Source organism: Pelophylax lessonae (genome assembly GCF_965119305.1).
Source record: "Pelophylax lessonae genome assembly, chromosome: 4".
Lineage (NCBI taxonomy): Eukaryota > Metazoa > Chordata > Amphibia > Anura > Ranidae > Pelophylax > Pelophylax lessonae.
Genome location: NC_138771.1, coordinates 46,833,704 through 46,853,380, shown reverse-complemented (window position 1 = coordinate 46,853,380; position 19,677 = coordinate 46,833,704). Strand labels below are relative to the sequence as shown.

The following is a 19,677-nucleotide window of genomic DNA, read 5'->3' as shown; positions in this document are numbered from 1 at the left end:
GCAGAGTGACTCCAAAGGCTTTGTCATCAGGAGGTGGATTGGGGACAGGGGAAGAAGGGGAAGATCAGAGAAGATAGAATCAAGCACAATGTGGATGATTAACCCCTCAGGTTCCACAGTGAGTATAACAAGCATGCTTTACTGCATATACTGTACAGACTGATTTTACTTTTGTGGGTTTAGTAACACTTTAAGCTAATTTCAATCCATGTATGGGCACCCTGGTTGCACAGTCGATCTGCGGATTGATGTGTGTACAACCAGAGTGTTAGGTTCTTCCTAAACAATTAGTGCCACCGATTTTAGCCGGCAACACTAATCACAGTATCCTGCTGGCGGGGAAGGCTCCCCGCCGGAATAACACAATAGTACTGCGGGAGGGATTCCCCCATCAACACGGACTGTTCTTAAGTGGGAAACTGCAAAAATTGTTTCCTCCCACCCATTGTGGAAGAAAACAAAATTGCATAATCTATGGCTTAATAATCAGATCACATTTTAAGGCAATTTACTGCAGAAAAACAGTTATTCCAGGGGTTCACATACTTTTTATTGCAGCAGTATATCCTCATTTATAAAAGTGTATTCAAAAATCACTTTGTGGTGTCCATAACCCCCAATTAGTTATTTTTCCTTGTAAAAATTTAGTTGTAATGGACATCAATGTCAATTCTTCATTCAAACACTGAAAAATGAGACTCAACATGTTAATACTCCTGATCCTTTCAGTATTTTACAAATGTGCCTGTTCTTGATTGGTTGATGTTAAGGATTTAGGTAAACCCGCTCTAATTGTTTTATTCATTCCAACAGTCTAATTTCACACTAAATTATGCAAAACAGAGAAGAGAGCAAATTCATCCTACTTTGTTAATACTGTGAAGTGTTCTACCGTTACATTGTTTTAATAGCTGGGCACTTTGCTTTCAATTTATAGGTCTCAGCTTTCACGAGTCTCATTGCCATCAGCCTCAAACTCTGTTGTTGGTGATATTTGTATATAAACATAATGTTGCTTTATAGAATGTGAAACGATATCCCATGTGGAGTGGAGGCTCCATCAAAGCTCAAACAGCTTTTGGAAAGGACTGCAGCCTTTTGTTTGATTCTCTCGTTTTTGCTTTTCTCGTATGCTCCAACGTTTCTGGGTGAGGCTGCAGTTAGGTCAGAAAAAGAACTGTTCTAGAACGGTGGAATAGGCATAGAATAAAGTAGAACTAAAGGCAAAACTTTTGCCTAAGTTGGGATAGACTAAAGGAGGGTTATAACCCCTGTCAGGTTTTTTGTCATCTGTTGACCCATTGGGGAGATTTTCCTTCACCTCCTGTCCCATAGCCAAAACAGGGAGTAAGAGGACATTCCTGTAAAGTGAGGGAAGCCTTGGTTGTCACCAGAACTAGTGTTCCCATTGGAAGATTTCCCCTCTATTACTTTTCTGGGGACAACCCAAAATTTGGGATTTTCTTTTACTTTCACAAATAGAGTGGGTGAATCTTCTTACCGGGACATAGACTGTAATGAAACTCTGGGAGTTGTTCTGATCCCTTTCCCCTCTATACAAAACTAAAACAGTTTTGCCTTTAGTTATTCTTCAGAGATGTGGATGGGGCTAAGCTCAGCTTTTATGGGACCTTTGGAAGTTCAATATACACTATATTGTCAAAAGTATTGGGACGCCTGCCTTTACACGCACATGAACTTTAATGGCATCCCAGTCTTAGTCTGTAGGGTTCAATATTGAGTTGGCCCACCCTTTGCAGCTATAACAGCTTCAACTCTTCTGGGAAGGCTGTCCACAAAATTTAGAAGTGTGTCTATGGAAATTGTTGACCATTCTTCCAGAAGCACATTTGTGAGGTCAAGCACTAATGTTGGACGAGAAGACCTGGCTTGCAATCTCTGCTCTAATTCATCCCAAAGGTGTTCTAAAGGGTTGAGGCGAGCACTCTGTGTAGGCCAGTCACATTCCTCCACTCCAAACTCACTCATCCATGTCTTCATGGACTTTGCTTTGTGCACTGGTCATAGTTATATAGTTAGTCAGGTTGAAAAAAGACACAAGTCCATCTGACTCAACCAATAAAAAACAAAAAATAGTAAAGAAAGCCAAGCATACAATCCCATATACACAATCCTATACCCGTAGTTGATCCAGAGGAAGGCAAAAAAAAACCCAGCAAAGCATGATCCAATTTGCTACAGCAGGGGAAAAAATTCCCTCCTGATCCCCCGACCCCTGACCTGACCTGATCGTCCTGGTCCAAATCATTTGGTGGAGGGCTCTGCATTTGATGCTGGTAGGTAAAAGAACTCTCATGGAGACTGAATAATGCAGCAAGTTGTATTAATGTAGTGGCATTGAGGAACTTCAACAAAGGTTGCAAACACGACTGCACCAGTCAAAACACTTACAATGAACCAAACAGGGGTATCCATGCACACTGATGACGCTCGATAGTAAAGGAGGCGGCTGGAAAGCAATCATGCAACTGGGCCCCTGAGAAAATGAGGGCTGTTGCCTGAGACAAAGCAACAGTCCCTAGTCTGCACATCCTCCACAGGAACCTGTTCCTACGCCAATCAGTCCCTAACCAGTGGGGGTTTAATTCCTGATCTGACCACTAACAAAAATGCAGGTCAATCAAAGGGGGACAGTGCTGTTTATTGGCACTGCTCAAATTAAAGATAGCCACGGAGGTCAGCCAGGGCAGCAGTGTCCAACTGGAGGCCTTAGAGGAACATGAGTTTCCCCTTGTTCTTCCTTCTCTCTGCACAGCGGCCGCCTGACAGCATCACCCATGCAGGGGGCCTAAATTACACCTGCCTACAACATGACTACTGATCAGCAAGCTTTAGGTCTGCTCAGAGCGGAGAACAGAGACTATTAGTCACCACTCTCTGCTCATTTCCTCCAGTGCACTTTGAAGACCGGGATGGGGAGGGGGTGGGCATGGCTGGCTCAGGATGGGAAGGAGGTGGGCATGGCTGGCTCAGGATGAGGAGGTGGTGGGCATGGCATGCTTAGGATGAAGAGGAGGTGGGCATGGCTGGCTCAGGATGGAGAAGAGGTGGGCATGGCTGGCTCAGGATGAAGAGGAGGTGGGCATGGCTGGCTCAGGATGGGGGGGGGGGGGGGTGGGCATGGCTGGCTCAGGATGAAGATGAGGTGGGCATGGCTGGCTCAGGATGGGGAGGGGGTGGGCATGGCTGGCTCAGGATAAAGAGGAGGTGGGCATGGCTGGCTCAGGATGGGGAGGGGGTGGGCATGGCCGGCTCCAGCTATCAGCTGCATGGGGGGGCAGAGCCAGCGGTCAATCAGGTAGTTGACTAAATACAGGCAATATTGTCAGGATCTTTCCCAAGCCAGACATGGCTCTACCCCAGCAGCTGTATAATGTATGTACTCCTGTGACCCTAAGGCTACGTTCACATCTTGGCGTTGCTATTTACAGGCGTTTATTCAGGCGTTTTTATGGGCGTTTTTTCAGGCGTTTTACAGGCGTTTTTACAGGCGTTTTTGTGCAGGCGTTTTTAGGTTGACTAGTAACCAATGGAAAAAAATAAAAACGCCTGTAATCTGCCCAAAAAGAAGCTCATGTACTTTTTTGAGCGTTGGGCGTTGTGCTTAAAACGTCAAAACGCTCAGATGTGAACAGGGGCCATTGAAATTAATAGGATTTGTCTTGTTGGGCGTTTTTTGAGCTGATCCTAGAGCAGAAAAACTCCCCAAAAACCCCCCAAAACGCCTACATGTGAACTTAGCCTAAGGCTACATTCACACCGGAGCGTAGCGTTTTCGCGCGTTTTTTTAACTGCGATTTTACCGCGATTTACAGGCGTTTTTACAGGCGTTTTTTGTGCAGGCGTTTTTAGATTGAATAGATACTAATGGAAAACGCCTGTAATCTGCCCAAAAAGAAGCTCATGTACTTTTTTGAGCGTTGGGCGTTTTGCTCACAGCGTCAAAACGCTCAGATGTGAACAGGGGCCATTGAAATGAATAGGATTTGTCTTGTTGGGCGTTTTTTGAGCTGATCCTAGAGCAGAAAAACTCCCCAAAAACCCCCCAAAACGCCTACATGTGAACTTAGCCTAAAGAGAAGTACAGTCAAAAAAGTTTGGCCATACTTCTCTTTTAACTGGAAGATCAACCAAGTTCAACACCCTGATTAAACAATAAATATATAATAAATGAGCGCAGCTGAGGATAGTCCATGTGCGTTGTGTTAAATTTAAAAGCAAATACTTGCCTGGAGTCTACATTTAACCCAATCTTCAGAATAGATTCAGAGCAAAGCCACTGAAGCTTCTGCAATATGCTACAGCTGAAAAATGTCACTAAAGCCCACTCAATACTTAAATACATTTGGGTCATGACTTGAGATCAGTCAGACATTTAGATCTGTCATTTGTAACAACCTAGTCCCAGGGTTCACATTAACCTACATTTTGTCTTGCCTGTTCAGCGCTTTACTAAAGTTCAAGGAGTGGCAGGTGACTGACTCCCAAGGTGAATGGCAATGCAAATGCTAAGGAAATGTCTAGATTGTAGACTCGTTTCAGCTGAACCTATTTAAAAATATCAGTCATTATGATGTCCGAAACTGTAATCAGACTTCTGATTTTAGTTAAATTTCACCGGAATCATCATAAATCTGGAATCTCATTGCTGTGGCTGCTACTACTATTACTGTTATTTCCATAGCTGTAACCAATATTATGACCATTGGCAGTTTTGTGAATTTGAAACCCAGAACCTTCTTCTTCTAGAGCTTTCCATTTGGTCTTCTGACCACTCCACTGCTACTTCATTACTCCTGATGTTCTTTTTAAAGGTAGGCAGACACTTCTTAAAGTGTGCAGACATGCATATGTAATGGAACGGTGTGCTGAGGTTTGTGCATGTCTGTAACACTTTTGCTTGTTGCATAGTTATTAACCCTTACCACTCAGCCCCGTTGATCCTTTAATAGGGTCCCTATGCCCTGGGGGTGGGAAAGATCGACCAATCACTTGACCCATATGATTGGCTGTCACAGTGGTCACAGGACAGAGAGCCAGTCCTGCAATCTCCTGGTCATTAGTATGGACTGAGCAGCCTTTGACAGTTTGGTTACCATGATGGGAGCGCACAATGAGCACACTGTTAACACAGAAAGCTCTGCCCCTTATAGACGCCTATGTGCGGTGTGTGGGCTTTCACCACTTATGGACCAGAAGGTTTTACTCCCTTAATGACCAGGCCATTTTTTTTCTATTCGGCACTGCGTTACTTTAATGGACAATTGCACGTTCGTGCGACGCTGTACCCAAACAAAATGTATGTCCTTTTTTTCCCACAAATAGAGCTTTCTTTTGGTGGTATTTGATCACCTGTGTAATTTTAATTTTTTTGCTCTATAAACAAAAAAAGAGCGACAATTCCGAAAAAAAAAATATATATATTTTTTCACTTTCTGCTATAGAACATTCCCAATAAAAAAAAATTTAAAAATCAAATGTTTTCAACATTTTAGGCCAATTTGTATTCTTCTACATATTTTTGGTAAAAAAAATCCCAATGAGCGCATTTCGGTTTGCGCAAAAGCTATCACGTCTACAAACTAGGGAAAATATTTGTGTCATTTTTTTTATTTATTTTTTTATACTAGTAATTGCGGCGATCTGCGATTTTTAGCAGGACTGACACCTTACAGCTGACAGATCGAACCCCTTACTGACATTTTTGACACTTTTGAGGAGACCAGTGACATTATTACAGTAATCAGTGCTAAAAATATGCACTGTTACTGTAATAATGACAACGACAGAAAAGGGGTTAACCCAGGGGCGATCAACGGATTAAGTGTGAGCCTGTATGGGGGAGGGACTTATGTAATCAACACAGAGACCTGTGATCCTAAATAGGAGGAACACAGGCGCTCTGTGTTCATTGCAGAGAGAACAACGGTCTGCTGTGTTTACAACAGCATATCTTCGTTCTCTCTCCCTGGGGAGCGATTGCAGGTGCCCGGCGGCAATCGCGGCTGCCGGCCCCATGGATCAGCTTCCCCGCTGCCTAATAGGGGTGCACATCTATATGCTGGTTCGCTCGGTCGAACTAGTCTGCCTCAGTATATCTGCGGCGGGTTATTGGCAAGTGGTTAAAGCCACTCTCTGTGCTGTGCACATACGTGTTATGTGGGCAGAAAGTGGTTAAATATTATGTTGTAAAGGGAATGTAGCACCTTTGCTTTTTATAGACGGAGTACACTCATGTTCTATTTAACTATGCCCCTTTTAAGCATTTGTTACCCCAGCATTTCACATTTTTGATATGTGCCTGCTGTACCATGTACTTGCATGAGAAAGTATCCTGTTCTCTTTGTATTGCTTCCTTTATGTGAAATCCCTGGTGTTCTTGCCAGTCCCTCTGTTTTCCTATTAAAACTGACCACACCAAGCAGAAGAGCACAGCATGGTCAGTTCTCTAGCTATGCTGGGAAGTCAGTGTTCTCCTCTCCAATAATTAGACTTGTCCTGGCACCCCACCCCCTGCACATTCTTTTACTGGAAAGCTCAGTGTGCTGTTGCTTCTCCTCCCCCCAGCTCTTATGCAGCTGAGAACAGAGGGAATGTGATCACTTAAAAGAAAGGGGGAAAAAAAAAGATTTTTAGAATATTATTATTATTTTTTTTTATATTTATGCACATACGTTTTGCTTTCCATTTCAATTTTAAACTGAACTGGTTGTAGTACAAGACGATTGGTTACAATCACTGTAAGCCCCTCCCACTGTTAGCATATTTTGGCCACCTCCACAGTTTGGTGCAGCTTTTTTGCTTCAGATCATTTTGGGGAAGGGGGGGTTAAAAAAAAAGATCACCCCTATGTAAAAGACATGCTAGGTACACCACTGCTGTGGTCAATTCCATTATAAATTAGTTTTGACCTTACATGTGGCAGGTGAAGGTCCACATCCATGCCGCTTGTGATATCAGCGCCATTTCTATTCACTGCGGCACATGAAAGTCAATATCCTTGCCTATTGTGATATCAATGTCAATCGTATTCAATGTGTCATAACTACCAGAACACATCTTTTCAAAGCAAAGTATGTTTCGTTCAAGCGTTTAACTACATAGCGAGATTGTTTTGATTTGGGGAAACATCAGGAGCTATAAAGTGAATCAGTCAATTGTACTTTTTCAAGAATGTGTTTTTCACAAGATTTAAAAGAAGTAATTGGAAGGTATCACAGGCAGAATATCTAAGAAAATGCGCCTGAAAACATTGTACGATTAGAAGCTGGAGATATGTTTGCATTGATGCGGAATACTTTAACAGCAAATTACAACAAAAAAGAATTGTAAGATTCAAAAAGAATTGAACCTGAAAAGTTTAGGAACATCATGTTGGCTTTGTAAGACTTGACAATTCGCTATCTGTATTATCTGACTATATGACTGCATATTATTATATCTGATTTGCAGGCCAATATCACTATATATTCTTTTTTTTAAATCAGCCTATTATCTGGTTAACCGCTTCCCGACCGCCAGTCACAGTCATACTGCGGCAGGTCGGCCCTCCTGCACGAACCACCATAGGTATATGTCAGTCGCGTGTCTGCAGCTAGGGGGCGAGCACGCGCCGCCGACGGCGCGCTCCCACCCCCACTCGTCAGCGGGGACTCTGATGCATGGGTCAGGCGGCTCCGGTTTGCCTTGCGCTGTAAATGCTGAGTATCATGTGTTTTTATCATTTATAATGTACAATTTATTATCTGCCACAAAGGTTATGTTGAATGGTTAATGTACAAGCTCAGCTAGTAGATCTACAAGGTATATCTATTGAAGTTTGTTATGGTTTTGGTAATTAGCTGTGTAGCCACGCCCATATGGGTAGTATCTCCTCCCACATCTCTGAGGGTCATGTGGAGGCCTGTCCACTATATTTAAGCAATGGACTCGGACATGGTCTCCAGGCTCTGAGGAAGAGGCACGGCCTCGAAACGCATCAGCCCTCCGTCTTTACGAGATATTGGACTCCTATAAAGATGCTGCTTTATGGAACTGAAATGCTTGACCTTTACGCATGTTTGTGAGTAGCTGATTTTAAATTAAAATTATTTTTTATCAATAAAACTCGTTGAGGATAATGCGCTAGGCTGATGCGCCCCTTTCTTTGTTTTTTATTTACAGGCTCCGATTGCCACCTGCCAGCTGCAATCGATCGCCGCTGAGAGAGAAGAACAGTCAGCTGTTGTAAACACAGCTGACCGTTCTTCTCTGTGTAATGATCACAAAGCGCCTGTGATCCTTCTATATAGGATCACAGGTAGGTCTCTATGATCATTTCACAAGCCCTGCCCCATACAGTTAGAAACACACCCCTAGGTATACATTTAACCCCTTCATCACTTACTGTGTTAACCCCTTCCCTGCCAGTGTCATTATTACAGTAACAGTGCATATTTTTAGCACTGATTACTGTAGTAATGTCACTGGTCCCCCGAAAGTGTCAAAAATGTCAGTTAGGGGTCCGATCTGTCCGCCACAATGTCTCAGTCCCGCAAAAAATCGCAGATTGCCGCCATTACTAGTAAAAAAAAAAAGAAACAATAAAAATGACATAAATCTTTCCCCCTAGAGATAGATAGATGATGGATATAGAGATAGATAGATGATAGATATAGAGATAGATAGATGATAGATATAGATATAGAGATAGAGATAGATATAGACAGATAGACAGATAGACAGATAGACAGATAGATAGATAGATAGATAGATAGATAGATAGATAGATAGATAGATAGATAGATAGATAGATAGATAGATAGATAGATAGATAGATAGATAGATAGATAGATAGATAGATAGATAGATAGATAGATAGATAGATAGATAGATAGATAGATAGATAGATAGATAGATAGATAGATAGATAGATAGATTTTATACTGAGTTCTCCTGTACTCTGGCTCTCTGGCTATTCCAGGCTAGGTACATTGGTCTGGGTATATCTATTGGCTTTGCTTCTGTCATTTGCTCAGTGCCAATATTATGAATGGCGCCTCTATGCACTCATCCTTCTGCAGCACACTGTCTTCATAATTAATAATGAACTGTAATGAAATGTGGCTAATAGCACTGGAAACTTTAAACAGACTGGAAAATTGGTTCCTTAGATAATGTTGGGTTCTCATTGCGTTTGTGCACAGCAGCTGTCATTCAGGACTTGTTATGTATCAGATTAACTCTTTGGCTTGAAATGTGAGTGTGATCTTTAGAATTATAATGTTAGTATCTGTTTTGCAGATTAATGTAATGCAAACACACAGTCTAAGCTAGTAAGACATGGAAAAAATAAAATACTTGGGTTATTTTTGTGTTGTTGTGAACTAGGCTTCACATATTCATTGGTAATAATTTATTGAGTCATTATTATCTTTCTGTACCTGCAGTGATATCAGCCATTGGTAACATGTATGATACATTCTTGTGATCTCTAATAAAGAACAAATGAACTATAAAAAAAAAAAAAATGCATTATTTAGGTTTCTTTCACATGGGCACACAGGTGGCAAAAATAGGCATGCTAAAAAAAAGCCAAGGGGTTTCCAGTCACAACTTACCAACCCGCCTGCGACCAACTGAATTAACCTGTCTAACAGTATGCGTTAAAAACAGAGGTTTACCATTGCACAACTTTGGAAATCCCCGACAGTACACACTATAGACTCAATGTTGGCCAGAGTCAACACACAGGCCCCTACGAGAAATTAATAGCATTCAATGACCACAACATAGAACTATACCATAGAAAATGGGACTCTTGGCATTCCTTCCCTGGGGCCAAGTCACACATATATTGCTTCACGCCCTCACCAATACAAACCTAGTCTGGAAAATTTGCGCCTAATTAATCATTAAAGCGGTTGTATACTGGAAAAAAAAACAAACAAACCCTGCAAGACAAAGGCATAATGAGCTAGTATGTATCGCATACTAGCTCATTATGAAGTACTTACCTTAAAACGAAGCCCCGACACAGACTCCCAGACACCGCTGTGGGAGATGACATGCTCCCTCGGCGTCTCTTCCGGGTTCGGCGGCTCCGGTGCTGTGAGTGGCTGGAGCCGCGATGACGTCACTCCCGCGCTTGTGCGCGAGAGTCATTTTCCGGCAAGTGCCAAGCATGGAACTCTGAAGGTCTGCCGGACCTTCAGAGCGCATGCGCCGCTAACGTCAGCGGCTGCATGCAGGGCAAACATCTCCTAAACCGTGCCTGGTCTTGTATCCCTACACAGGATGGTCATTTATTGCCACTGCAATTGACCCACAGAAAGTGTAAGGATGTCCAAACACAGGTGAACCACAACGAAAAAAGCAAGGTGCTTGAAGTCTTATACACTTGTAAGTAAAAATCAATAAACTGCTAATGTAATCCAGGAAACATAGGTACCGTGCTACCCATAGCTCCAGGATGTGCATTCAATCTATTAAAGCTAATAGTGTTTAAGACACACTGCATTTATGCTAAAACATTACTCTGGACAGTAAGTAAAATCAGTTAATGCACACCTAATGCTATGCAGGACACATCGGCACTATGCTAAAAATTAACATTGGACAATAAATAAAATCAAGCAGCAATCACTTCTAAATCTATTCAGGATACATTTCTTCTACGCTGAAAAGTATCTCCAGGGAATACCTAAAATAAATCACTGCGGAGCTAATGCTAAACAGCAAACACTGCACCTCTGCTATGGAATATTTCCAGGTAACAAGTAAAATCAATCAGTGTGCAACTAAGCTTTGCAGGAAATATTGCACCTATGATAAATAAAGAAATTCTACCCAATTAACTTACTTAAAGTACAACTCCAGCTAGTTTTTCAGTTTTGTGTGGAGTGGTAAAGATTTAGAACCCCCATAGAGATTGTATTGCGGTCTTTGTCTCCTTTGACAAAGAGTAGGAAATACATGATAGAAGGTGAGTGGAAACCTCCCCAAGGAAAGTCAAAATCCCACCGTTGATAGCGATCAATGGAATGGGTTTCTGCTCATTGGGTGGGCAGCTGTCCGATTGGATGCTGCTGCCCCAGGATGACCTCTGTGGCCATCTTTGATGAGGGAAGTGCTTCTAAAAAGCACTGGCTCGCTGCAGTTGCTGTACATTAGTGCGTATGGTTAGGTCAGGGACAGGACCCGCTGGATGGGGGAATGTGCCTAGCATAAGGGAATGGTTCTAGAGGAGGAGGGACAGCATAGGGACTGTTCATTAGTGCTGCTGTGGGGAACCTTCCACCACTAGTGCCTCATTGCATACTGCCTACCAGCTGCCTCCTGTGCCAGGTGCTGTCGGTCTCTGAACATTGCTCCCTGCAAGAACTGCATAATCATCTGTAAAGTGTTTCTGCCAGTAGTGAAGCCTCTGCATAAACTCAGTTACAGTGTGGCTCGAACGTTCTTGGCAATATACTTCCTTGAAACCTTGGAACCTGTGTGTGTCATGCCTTCCCTCTTGGGTACCTACCACCCGGCCTTACTTGATCTTACACACACACACATCTCTCCAGTGTCCTCCTCTTTTACCTTCCCTTACCTGCACTGTAGCATAGAGGCTTGGGTTACTCATTGTGCATCAAGGGTCCATCCAATGACCCCTATGTCCTTACTAACCTGTCAGTGTTGAATTTTATTACATGGGCTGAATAGAGAACAGGTTGCAGTCCCAATACCGGGGGACCAGTTTGGAGACCTAGGACACATGCCCAGGGTTACCACTAATGTAACATGCAACAGGGAGTCTGGTTGCCTGTGGTAATGGCTGCTCAAAGGAAATGCTGAGTCAGAGATACTGAACCAATGGAGCACCTGGGAGCTTATGAGTGATTGGTCTGATTGAAAGTGAATTGTCATATCTAAGCCCAACTACAATGTATAAAGGCAGGTCTATGGCTCTTAGCTACATATAATCTTCAAAAACACGTGCAGTTCTAGGTTTATTGCCGGACCTCAGCTAACATTACAAGGTTAATTTTTTTCAGACACTTCAGGCTGTTGAATGCCAGAAATTGTACATCGTATGAATATATTTTCCACCGATACATCAGATCATTGTCATATCTTTTTTTTTTTTTTTTTATGCAAATAGCTTTCCATAAGATGTTGAAATGTTCACGGTATAAGTCATACATTATGTCTAATGCTGATTCACTAAAATATAACAAAAGAAATAATAAATGTAGAAATAGTTCTGCAATCTATATGCAAACTTTTGCTGTCACACTTGAATTCTGATTTGTGCCAGTTGAGTCTTTTTTTGATTATTATGCAATACAACCGAATGATATGCTGTAAACTCCTAAAGGAAAACTTTACATTGTTATAGCGCATCAATATTACCTACAAGAAAGTTGTTTATATCAAAATTAATTTTTTCATGCATTATGTATTATTTCTAATTATTAATCATTTTCTTTTTTTTTTCTTCTTACAATTGCAGAAATCTTTCAGGAAACCGGCTGACAACCTTATCATGGCAGCTTTTTCAGAATCTAGAGCTTACAGAACTGTGAGTATTGTATTTCTGTCTTCATGTTCTGATCCCATTTCTACAGAACTGTCCTTTGAGAATGTGTTGTATATTTGTGCACTATGCGAAAGTGGAAAATATTTTAGAGGAAAACTGTTTTAGTATTATCTTACGGTGCTGGTAAAATGAATGGGATCCTACTGAAATAAAGATCTAATGTGGGGCAATTACATCCCAGTGATAATGCACCAGCAAGTAGATGCATCTGTATATTCCAGGTCATTTGGATTTTTCCACTTCTTGACCTTTCTGCACTCTTTACCCCTTTCTGTAATCTCAAGCGCTGGACATTTTTTTTTTTGCATTGCAATTTTTTAAATTTTTAACTCCAGCATTACCACCCCCCAACATTATTCTCACCTAGGTAAGAATGAGGCATCCCTTCTCCCAAAGCCTCTAGAGATATCCCAGGAGGCTGCAGGAGTACAACACAGAGTGGCCAGTCAGTGGAGCTGGCATGCATGTTTGTAGGCTGGCTGCCTGAATCTAAAAGAGGCAGCTGGCCTAGGAGGACCAAGATGGTGATGCAGGTCCCAGACTGTGACACCTGAGCAGTTCATTACACTAGGACAACACTGGATGCACTGGGCAGGTGAGTATATGGATTGAGGACTACCCAGCTTTTTTTTTTTTTTTTGAAAACATTTTATTGGATTTTAAGTGTAAAAAAACATAGCGGCGGGTAAAATGACCCGAACTGCCTGTACAGAATAAAACAATAGTTGTACTTAAGCGAACAAACATTGGTAGTGGAAGAACAAGGTTAGTGAGTATAACCAAATGAGCAAAAGGAATAAGAAAATTAACACAAAGGGAGAGGAAGGAAACTGCCGTGAAAGAATGGTTGAGAGGTCAACTGGATGGATCTTGTGGGGGGGGGGGGGTGCTAAGGAGTAAAAGTCCAAAGAAGGCCAATATTAGAGTGCATAGAGGTCATTTGAGAGCCAATGTATGGAACTTTAAGATGGGCATGAGCTAAATGTGTAGTTGGTCGTTTGGCAGAGAAGCTGAATATCGGATGTTGATAGAGTCGATTCCATGAACAGTTGCCAACGGTCTAGGAAACGCTGCCTAGACAAGAGGTGGTTAAAAATTGGTATTGTACTTCTCCCTATAGAGTAATCTTGTCAGCTCCTGTTTGGTTTGCTGAACAGAAGGGTCTGGGGGGGAGATCCAGTTCTGTAAAATTGTTTTGCGTGCTGAGAGGAGACGGATTAAGATCCAATCCTTGACGTTGGAGTTTGCCACTAGGGGCCCAAGACACAAATTCTTGTCCCGGAATCCGAAAAGAAGGGAAGGGTCTCTTGGTAGAAGTGTACGAGTGCTTTTGTAGATAAAGGTGATGATTTGAGTCCAAAAGGAGTCAATGGAAGGGCATGTCCAAAAACGATGCGAGAGGGAAGGTCTTGGTGACTTGCAGTGTGGGCGCTGGCTTGCGAGTGGATTGTTTTTGTCCGTAGTGAAAGGAAGGAATGCCCTATGTACTATTTTTAATTGCGTTTCTCTCCATTGTTCACAAGGGGTTAGTTTAAGAACGTTATTTAGTCCCATACATAGTTTTTTGGCTATATCTGAATCAGGGAAGTCATTGCCCAATTTTGTGCCGAGGATTGAGGACTACCCAGCTTAACAAGTAAGGAGGCTTAAAGAAGGAACAACAGGGAACTATAATTTCTTAGGCTGTGAAAAAGTTAGCTTGCGTTAGGGTGCGAGAGTACTTACCTATATTAGGAGCCTACAGATTAAAGGAAAATAAGACAAAGTGACTTTGTTAAGCCAACATTAATTTAAGAATGGTAATGTATATGGTGTTCCACAAACTTACATAGAATGGACCCTTTTTTGGAGTTGTAGCCATACTTTATATTATAGGGCTTGAGCATCATAGTTCTACGTTATTCTGCTTTCCCAGTGATCCTTCCCTTCACTAGTTCATATACCTTGCAATTCCTCACTTCAGCCTTCACATGGTTGGTTTTACAGCCATCTTGTGAACTAAGACATGTGGCTAGGAACACCTAGTGAGAAACAGTCATCTCACTTGGGGATTCATATGAATTGTTTATGTGAACAGAAATGTAAGATTCCTCTAACACATTTTGGGGGAACTGGACTCCTCCCTTCTTCAGGAATTTACAGTAGTTATATTGTGTAATGGTATTGGGAAGAAAATATCTTTCTTTCCTTTATTAGGGCTGAGTATCATCAGGATCTGATCGCAGTGAGGGCAGCTGACTTAACCTGGCCTTACACTTGTAGAATTTTGTTCATAAAGTCAGGCGAGAAAGTATAAAAATTGTTCATCCGAGCATTCGATTGTGCCTTTATGGACCAATTTCAAGCACATTTTTGTTCTAGTACTATATCGATGTCTCGATTTTCATAGAACAAACGTTCTACATCTGGATCTATTATCTGGATTAAGCTTTAGCATTGTTTCCTGCCAGGAGCGAATTCAAGGAAATGTTTCGTTTTTTTAGATTTGACAAACATATTCCCTCTTTGCCCTAAAATGTCTTCAATCACTCTAATCTAAATTGAAATTTGAATCTCCCCTTAAACTCTCTAATAAGTGAATGGACATTCTGAAAACTACATCTTTCAAATTAAATTCTACAGGTGTAAGGCCAGCTTAAAGCGGAGTTCCAGCCATTTACTCACCTGTCCAACGGTCCAGCGATGCGGCCGCCGGAAGCCTCGATCCTCTCCCTCGGCGCCGGCATCACTGCTGTGGGCACCCGGCTGTTACAGTTTGCGGCTTCACAGCCGGGTACCCACTGCGCATGCGCGAGTCGCGCTGCGCGCCGTGATTGGCCGGCAATCTTCTGGGACCTCTGACGTGTCCCAGAAGATTGCAGGGAGGGAGGGGGAGAGGAGAACTTCCGCTCAGGGCGCCGCGGCGCTCCGAGCGGAAGTGGGAGCGGGTACCTGTCAAAACTAGGTACCCGCTCCCCCCCCAAAAAATGACATGCCAAATGTGGCATGTCGGGGGGTCAGGACTCCCTAAAGCGGAAGTTCCACTTTTGGGTGGAACTCCGCTTTAAAGTGGAACTTATCCCATCAATTTAAGGGTTTAAAAAAAAAAAAAAAACTACATTGCAGGCCTCCTGGGAAAGCTAACTGTCACATTTGCTTGTGCTTTTAACCAAACTGTCAAACCATCAAATGGCTGGAGTCATAACTGATTTCATGTGCAGCTTCATAGCAATTGCAGATCAAACAGTGGCTAAGATGGCATCTCCTTAGCCAAAAAGGATGGGGGGTTTAGTTCCACTTCAGGTTTAGGTGCTCCTAACCACATAACATGGATTTTATCTTCTGCTGGGAGCGATCTCCCAGAGTGACAGCAGCCAAGGACTCCAACCAGGTCTACAAACCGCCATTATCACAAGTTTATCTCCTCCAAAGAACAACTCTTTATGGATTTACATCTCATCCATAATTCTCATCCATACCAGTCCAGCGCTATCATAAACCTAACAATACTTTTTAAACTTAAGGCTCATACACACTATAAGAAAATAGGGTGAACATTTTCGCCCAAAGAATTTTCGTACGATTTTCGTATAGTGTGTACAGAACTTTCTACAGACGATTCAGAATTTTTTACGAAAATTCTCGAAGGGAAAATATCCAAAATTTTTCTCGTATGGGAAAAAAGAAACGATTTTTGTTTAATGTGTACCATTTTCATCAAATTTTTGTACAAGAAAAATCAGAAAAGAAAGACTGTGCATGATCAGAAACAAAAAACAACAAAAAAGCCTTTGTCGTACGAGAATTTTTGTACGAATTTTCGTAAGTAAATTCTTTCATCGGTTCTGATTTGCTGTGAAAAAACTAGGAAAATTGGACAATCGTTTGCTCGTTTTCTTATAGTGTGTACCCCACTTTAGTCAATTCATGCACCACAGAGCAATTAAACTCTATGTCAATGTTTCTCAACTCCAGTCCTCAAGTACCCCAAACAGGTCATGTTTTCAGGCTTTCTATTATTTTGCACAGGTGATTTATTATTATTATTATTATACAGGATTTATATAGCGCTTATATAGTTTGCGCAGCACTTTACAATGTGAGGGAAGACAAAACAGTTACAATACAATTCAATACAGGAGGATTTAGAGGGCCTTGCTCGTTAGAGCTTACAATCTAGAAGGGGGGTCAAGTGAAACAAAAGGCAATAGCTGTGGGGGATGAGCTGATGGAGAAAATGGAGGTACAGTTGTCAGGTGTGGGTAGGATAGGCTTATCTGAAGAGGAGGGTTTTCAGAGATCGTCTAAAAGCTAATAGAGTAGGAGATAATCGGACAGATAAGGGTAAGGAGTTCCATAGGATTGGTGATGCTCTGGTAAAGTCCTGGAGGCGAGCATGGGATGAGGTGATGAGGGAGCTAGAGAGCAGGAGGTTTTGAGAGGAACGAAGAGAGCGATTCACAAATTGGTATGGAGGTTGGGTTCAAAGGAGAGAAATAAAGGAGTTAAAAAACCCTCATCCCTAAACTGGGTAGTTGCACAAAGAGGATAGGACCCCCTAAATAGGACTATAACGGGTGATAACTCCAAAATGTATCAAAAAATATACTTTATTTAATAATATAAATACATTGAACAAAAAAATAGACATACAGAGCGTGACCTTAAAATAATGGCGACTAAACAAAATCTGGGTGTGACAGACTTGGCTTGAAAGAACCTGAAATTGGTCCAAAAGACCCTACGCGTTTCGATAAAAGTATATAGTCTCTTCTTCAGGGATCTTGGACTATAGTTCCTTTAAACCATGGTTGTCCAACCTTTTGGCTTCTCTGGGCCACATTGAGTGTAGAGAAATTTTCTTGGGCCGCATATAAAATATATGCTATAGTTAAGGTATATAAGTAATAAAATGCCACCGCACCCTTCCCGCACCGGCGCACCACTAATTTAACACAACTAGAGGATGATCAAATTAAATGGAATCAGTATACAGAGGTTTACTTCTTCTGAGAGATATTAAAGGAACACTCTAACCACCATGACCACTTCAGTGATTTGAAGTGGTCATGGTGGTAGGAGTCAGAAACACTGCACATGCTTGTCAATCCCCCCCCTCCCCTCTGAGGCAGCCTTTGCCTACCGTTAGTTGGAAGCCACTGTGGCCATGCCCCCGACCCAACTTCCTTCCTCCCCAGCAAAAAAAAAATTGTCTGTGGGCAGTGGGCCGCATTGCCTGGGGTTCTGGGCCACATGTGGCCCCCGGGCCGCAGGTTGGACATGCCTGCTTTAAACATAATCTATGATAAAAAAACAAACATGTTCAAGAAAAAATGTCGTTCTTTTGCTTTGCACCATTGTATAGGTTGCCCAAGAGAGCAATTTGGTTGGTGTTTTGAGACTAGGCTAGTGATGTAGCTGGGGGCTAAGTTGTGGATGGCTTTGTAAGATGTTGTTAGTATTTTGAATTTAATTCGTTGGGTGAGCGGAAGCCAGTGGAGGGCTTGACAGAGAGGAGCAGCGGACACTGAGCGATTGGTGAGGTGGATGAGCCTGGGGGCAGCATTCATGATGGATTGAAGGGGGGATAGCCTATGTAGAGGTAAGCCAATGAGAAGGGAATTGCAGTAGTCGAGGCACGAGATGACCAGGGAGTGAACTAGGAGCTTTGATTTGATCAGTTTCACTGCCACAGCCGTTTCACCTGAGGGAAACCATGAAAACATGACTTGTTGGGGGTACTTGAGGGCTGGAGTTGAGAAACATTGCTCTAGGTGACCCAATGCTGCCTACTATGGAAAGTTGCAGCACTTTATAACAGTCAATCTGGATTTTTCTGTAACTTTAAGTTGTGGTGTAGCACCACTGGAAATCACATGCCTGTAAATAGCCATATAAATTAAATTTCCAGCTGCAATGGTCATATTCTATAAAGTTTCCCATTTCTCTCAGTAGAAACTTTGGTAATATACAGGAATATATCGGATACAATATGAGTGTGGCGATGAGAACCCTTAGTTGTGAAAATGATCCAAAAATAAAATCTGTCATCAGATACAGAGAATGAGACTTTTGAAATTCCAATATAGTTTCTCTGTCAGTAAAGTTGGTGACAGGTTTTAGTGCTTGGGGAGCCTTCCTAACCAGCTAAAGACTAGGCAATCTAACACTCCATTGCTTAGCCGTGCACTGCAGATCCATTTGTCACCAAGCCGGTTAAGTAGCTGCAATTTTAAAGATCCCGTGAGATACATCTTCTAACCTCTTCAGGAGACGTAGACCTCTTTGACAGGAAAATAAGGGCTTGCAGAATACAGGTTCCTGAATTATTGATAAAGTGTTGAATGCTTATTTCAAACAAAAACGAGATGTTAAATCGATTCCATATTTCACTAAAGGATATTGAACTTACTTTGAGACATTGTTGGGTAATATATATGTAGACAAGCAAAAACTGTCATTAAAATTCTATTCAACCTTACAACCCCCACTGATCTTTTTACTGATTGTACCAGAAAAACTATAAGTTGTGCCAATTACTGGTATTAAAATATAATGACTTAAATATAGCTGACAAAATCCCTTAATCAAGTTAAATTAGGTGCATCTATCACTTAGAGAAAGAAAGCAGATAAACCAAACCTTGCAAAGTAAATAGGATCTAATGAATGATGGTACTTGTATAATATTTTGTAGCTGTATACTTACATTCTGTAGTATTCAATCTATTACATGAAATGAGAAAATACAGTTATCCAGCAGCCTGTAATCATAGGACAATCAGGGGAAAATAAAAACTGCTCCTAGAAGCTTTAACCAAACACTAGAAGTCACAAGACTATATACTGCTGATGAGAAAAGATATTTAGCAGTATATATTTACTAAAATTATTGCATTTCCATGTTCTGTGTACTGTGGGAGACCAGATGTAGTGAATGTAGGGTCCTGGATTTCATAATACTTTATGTCTAATAATATATTCCTGTAGAGCTCCCCCCCGAAAGGGTCTGCTAATTTGCTACAGGTTCCATTCCCAGATTAGTGCAGCGGCAACCAGACCAACAGTTAGTTCTGGCTCAATGAAAAGGCCTAGGGGTTGCCTTCTTTTAAA

At 41.8% G+C, this 19,677-nt stretch overlaps 1 protein-coding gene across 4 annotated transcripts in view; it reads left to right on the top strand.

Moving 5' to 3' along the window:
• Window positions 1-19,677, top strand: part of NTRK3 (neurotrophic receptor tyrosine kinase 3) — a 1,045,167-nt gene that overhangs the window by 440,108 nt on the left and 585,382 nt on the right. For all 4 annotated transcript variants that reach the window (XM_082254695.1, XM_082254693.1, XM_082254694.1 and 1 more), the window contains exon 5: window positions 12,500-12,568. In XM_082254695.1, the coding sequence (XP_082110821.1) occupies window positions 12,500-12,568 (69 nt within the window). The remainder of the gene's footprint in view (window positions 1-12,499; window positions 12,569-19,677) is intronic.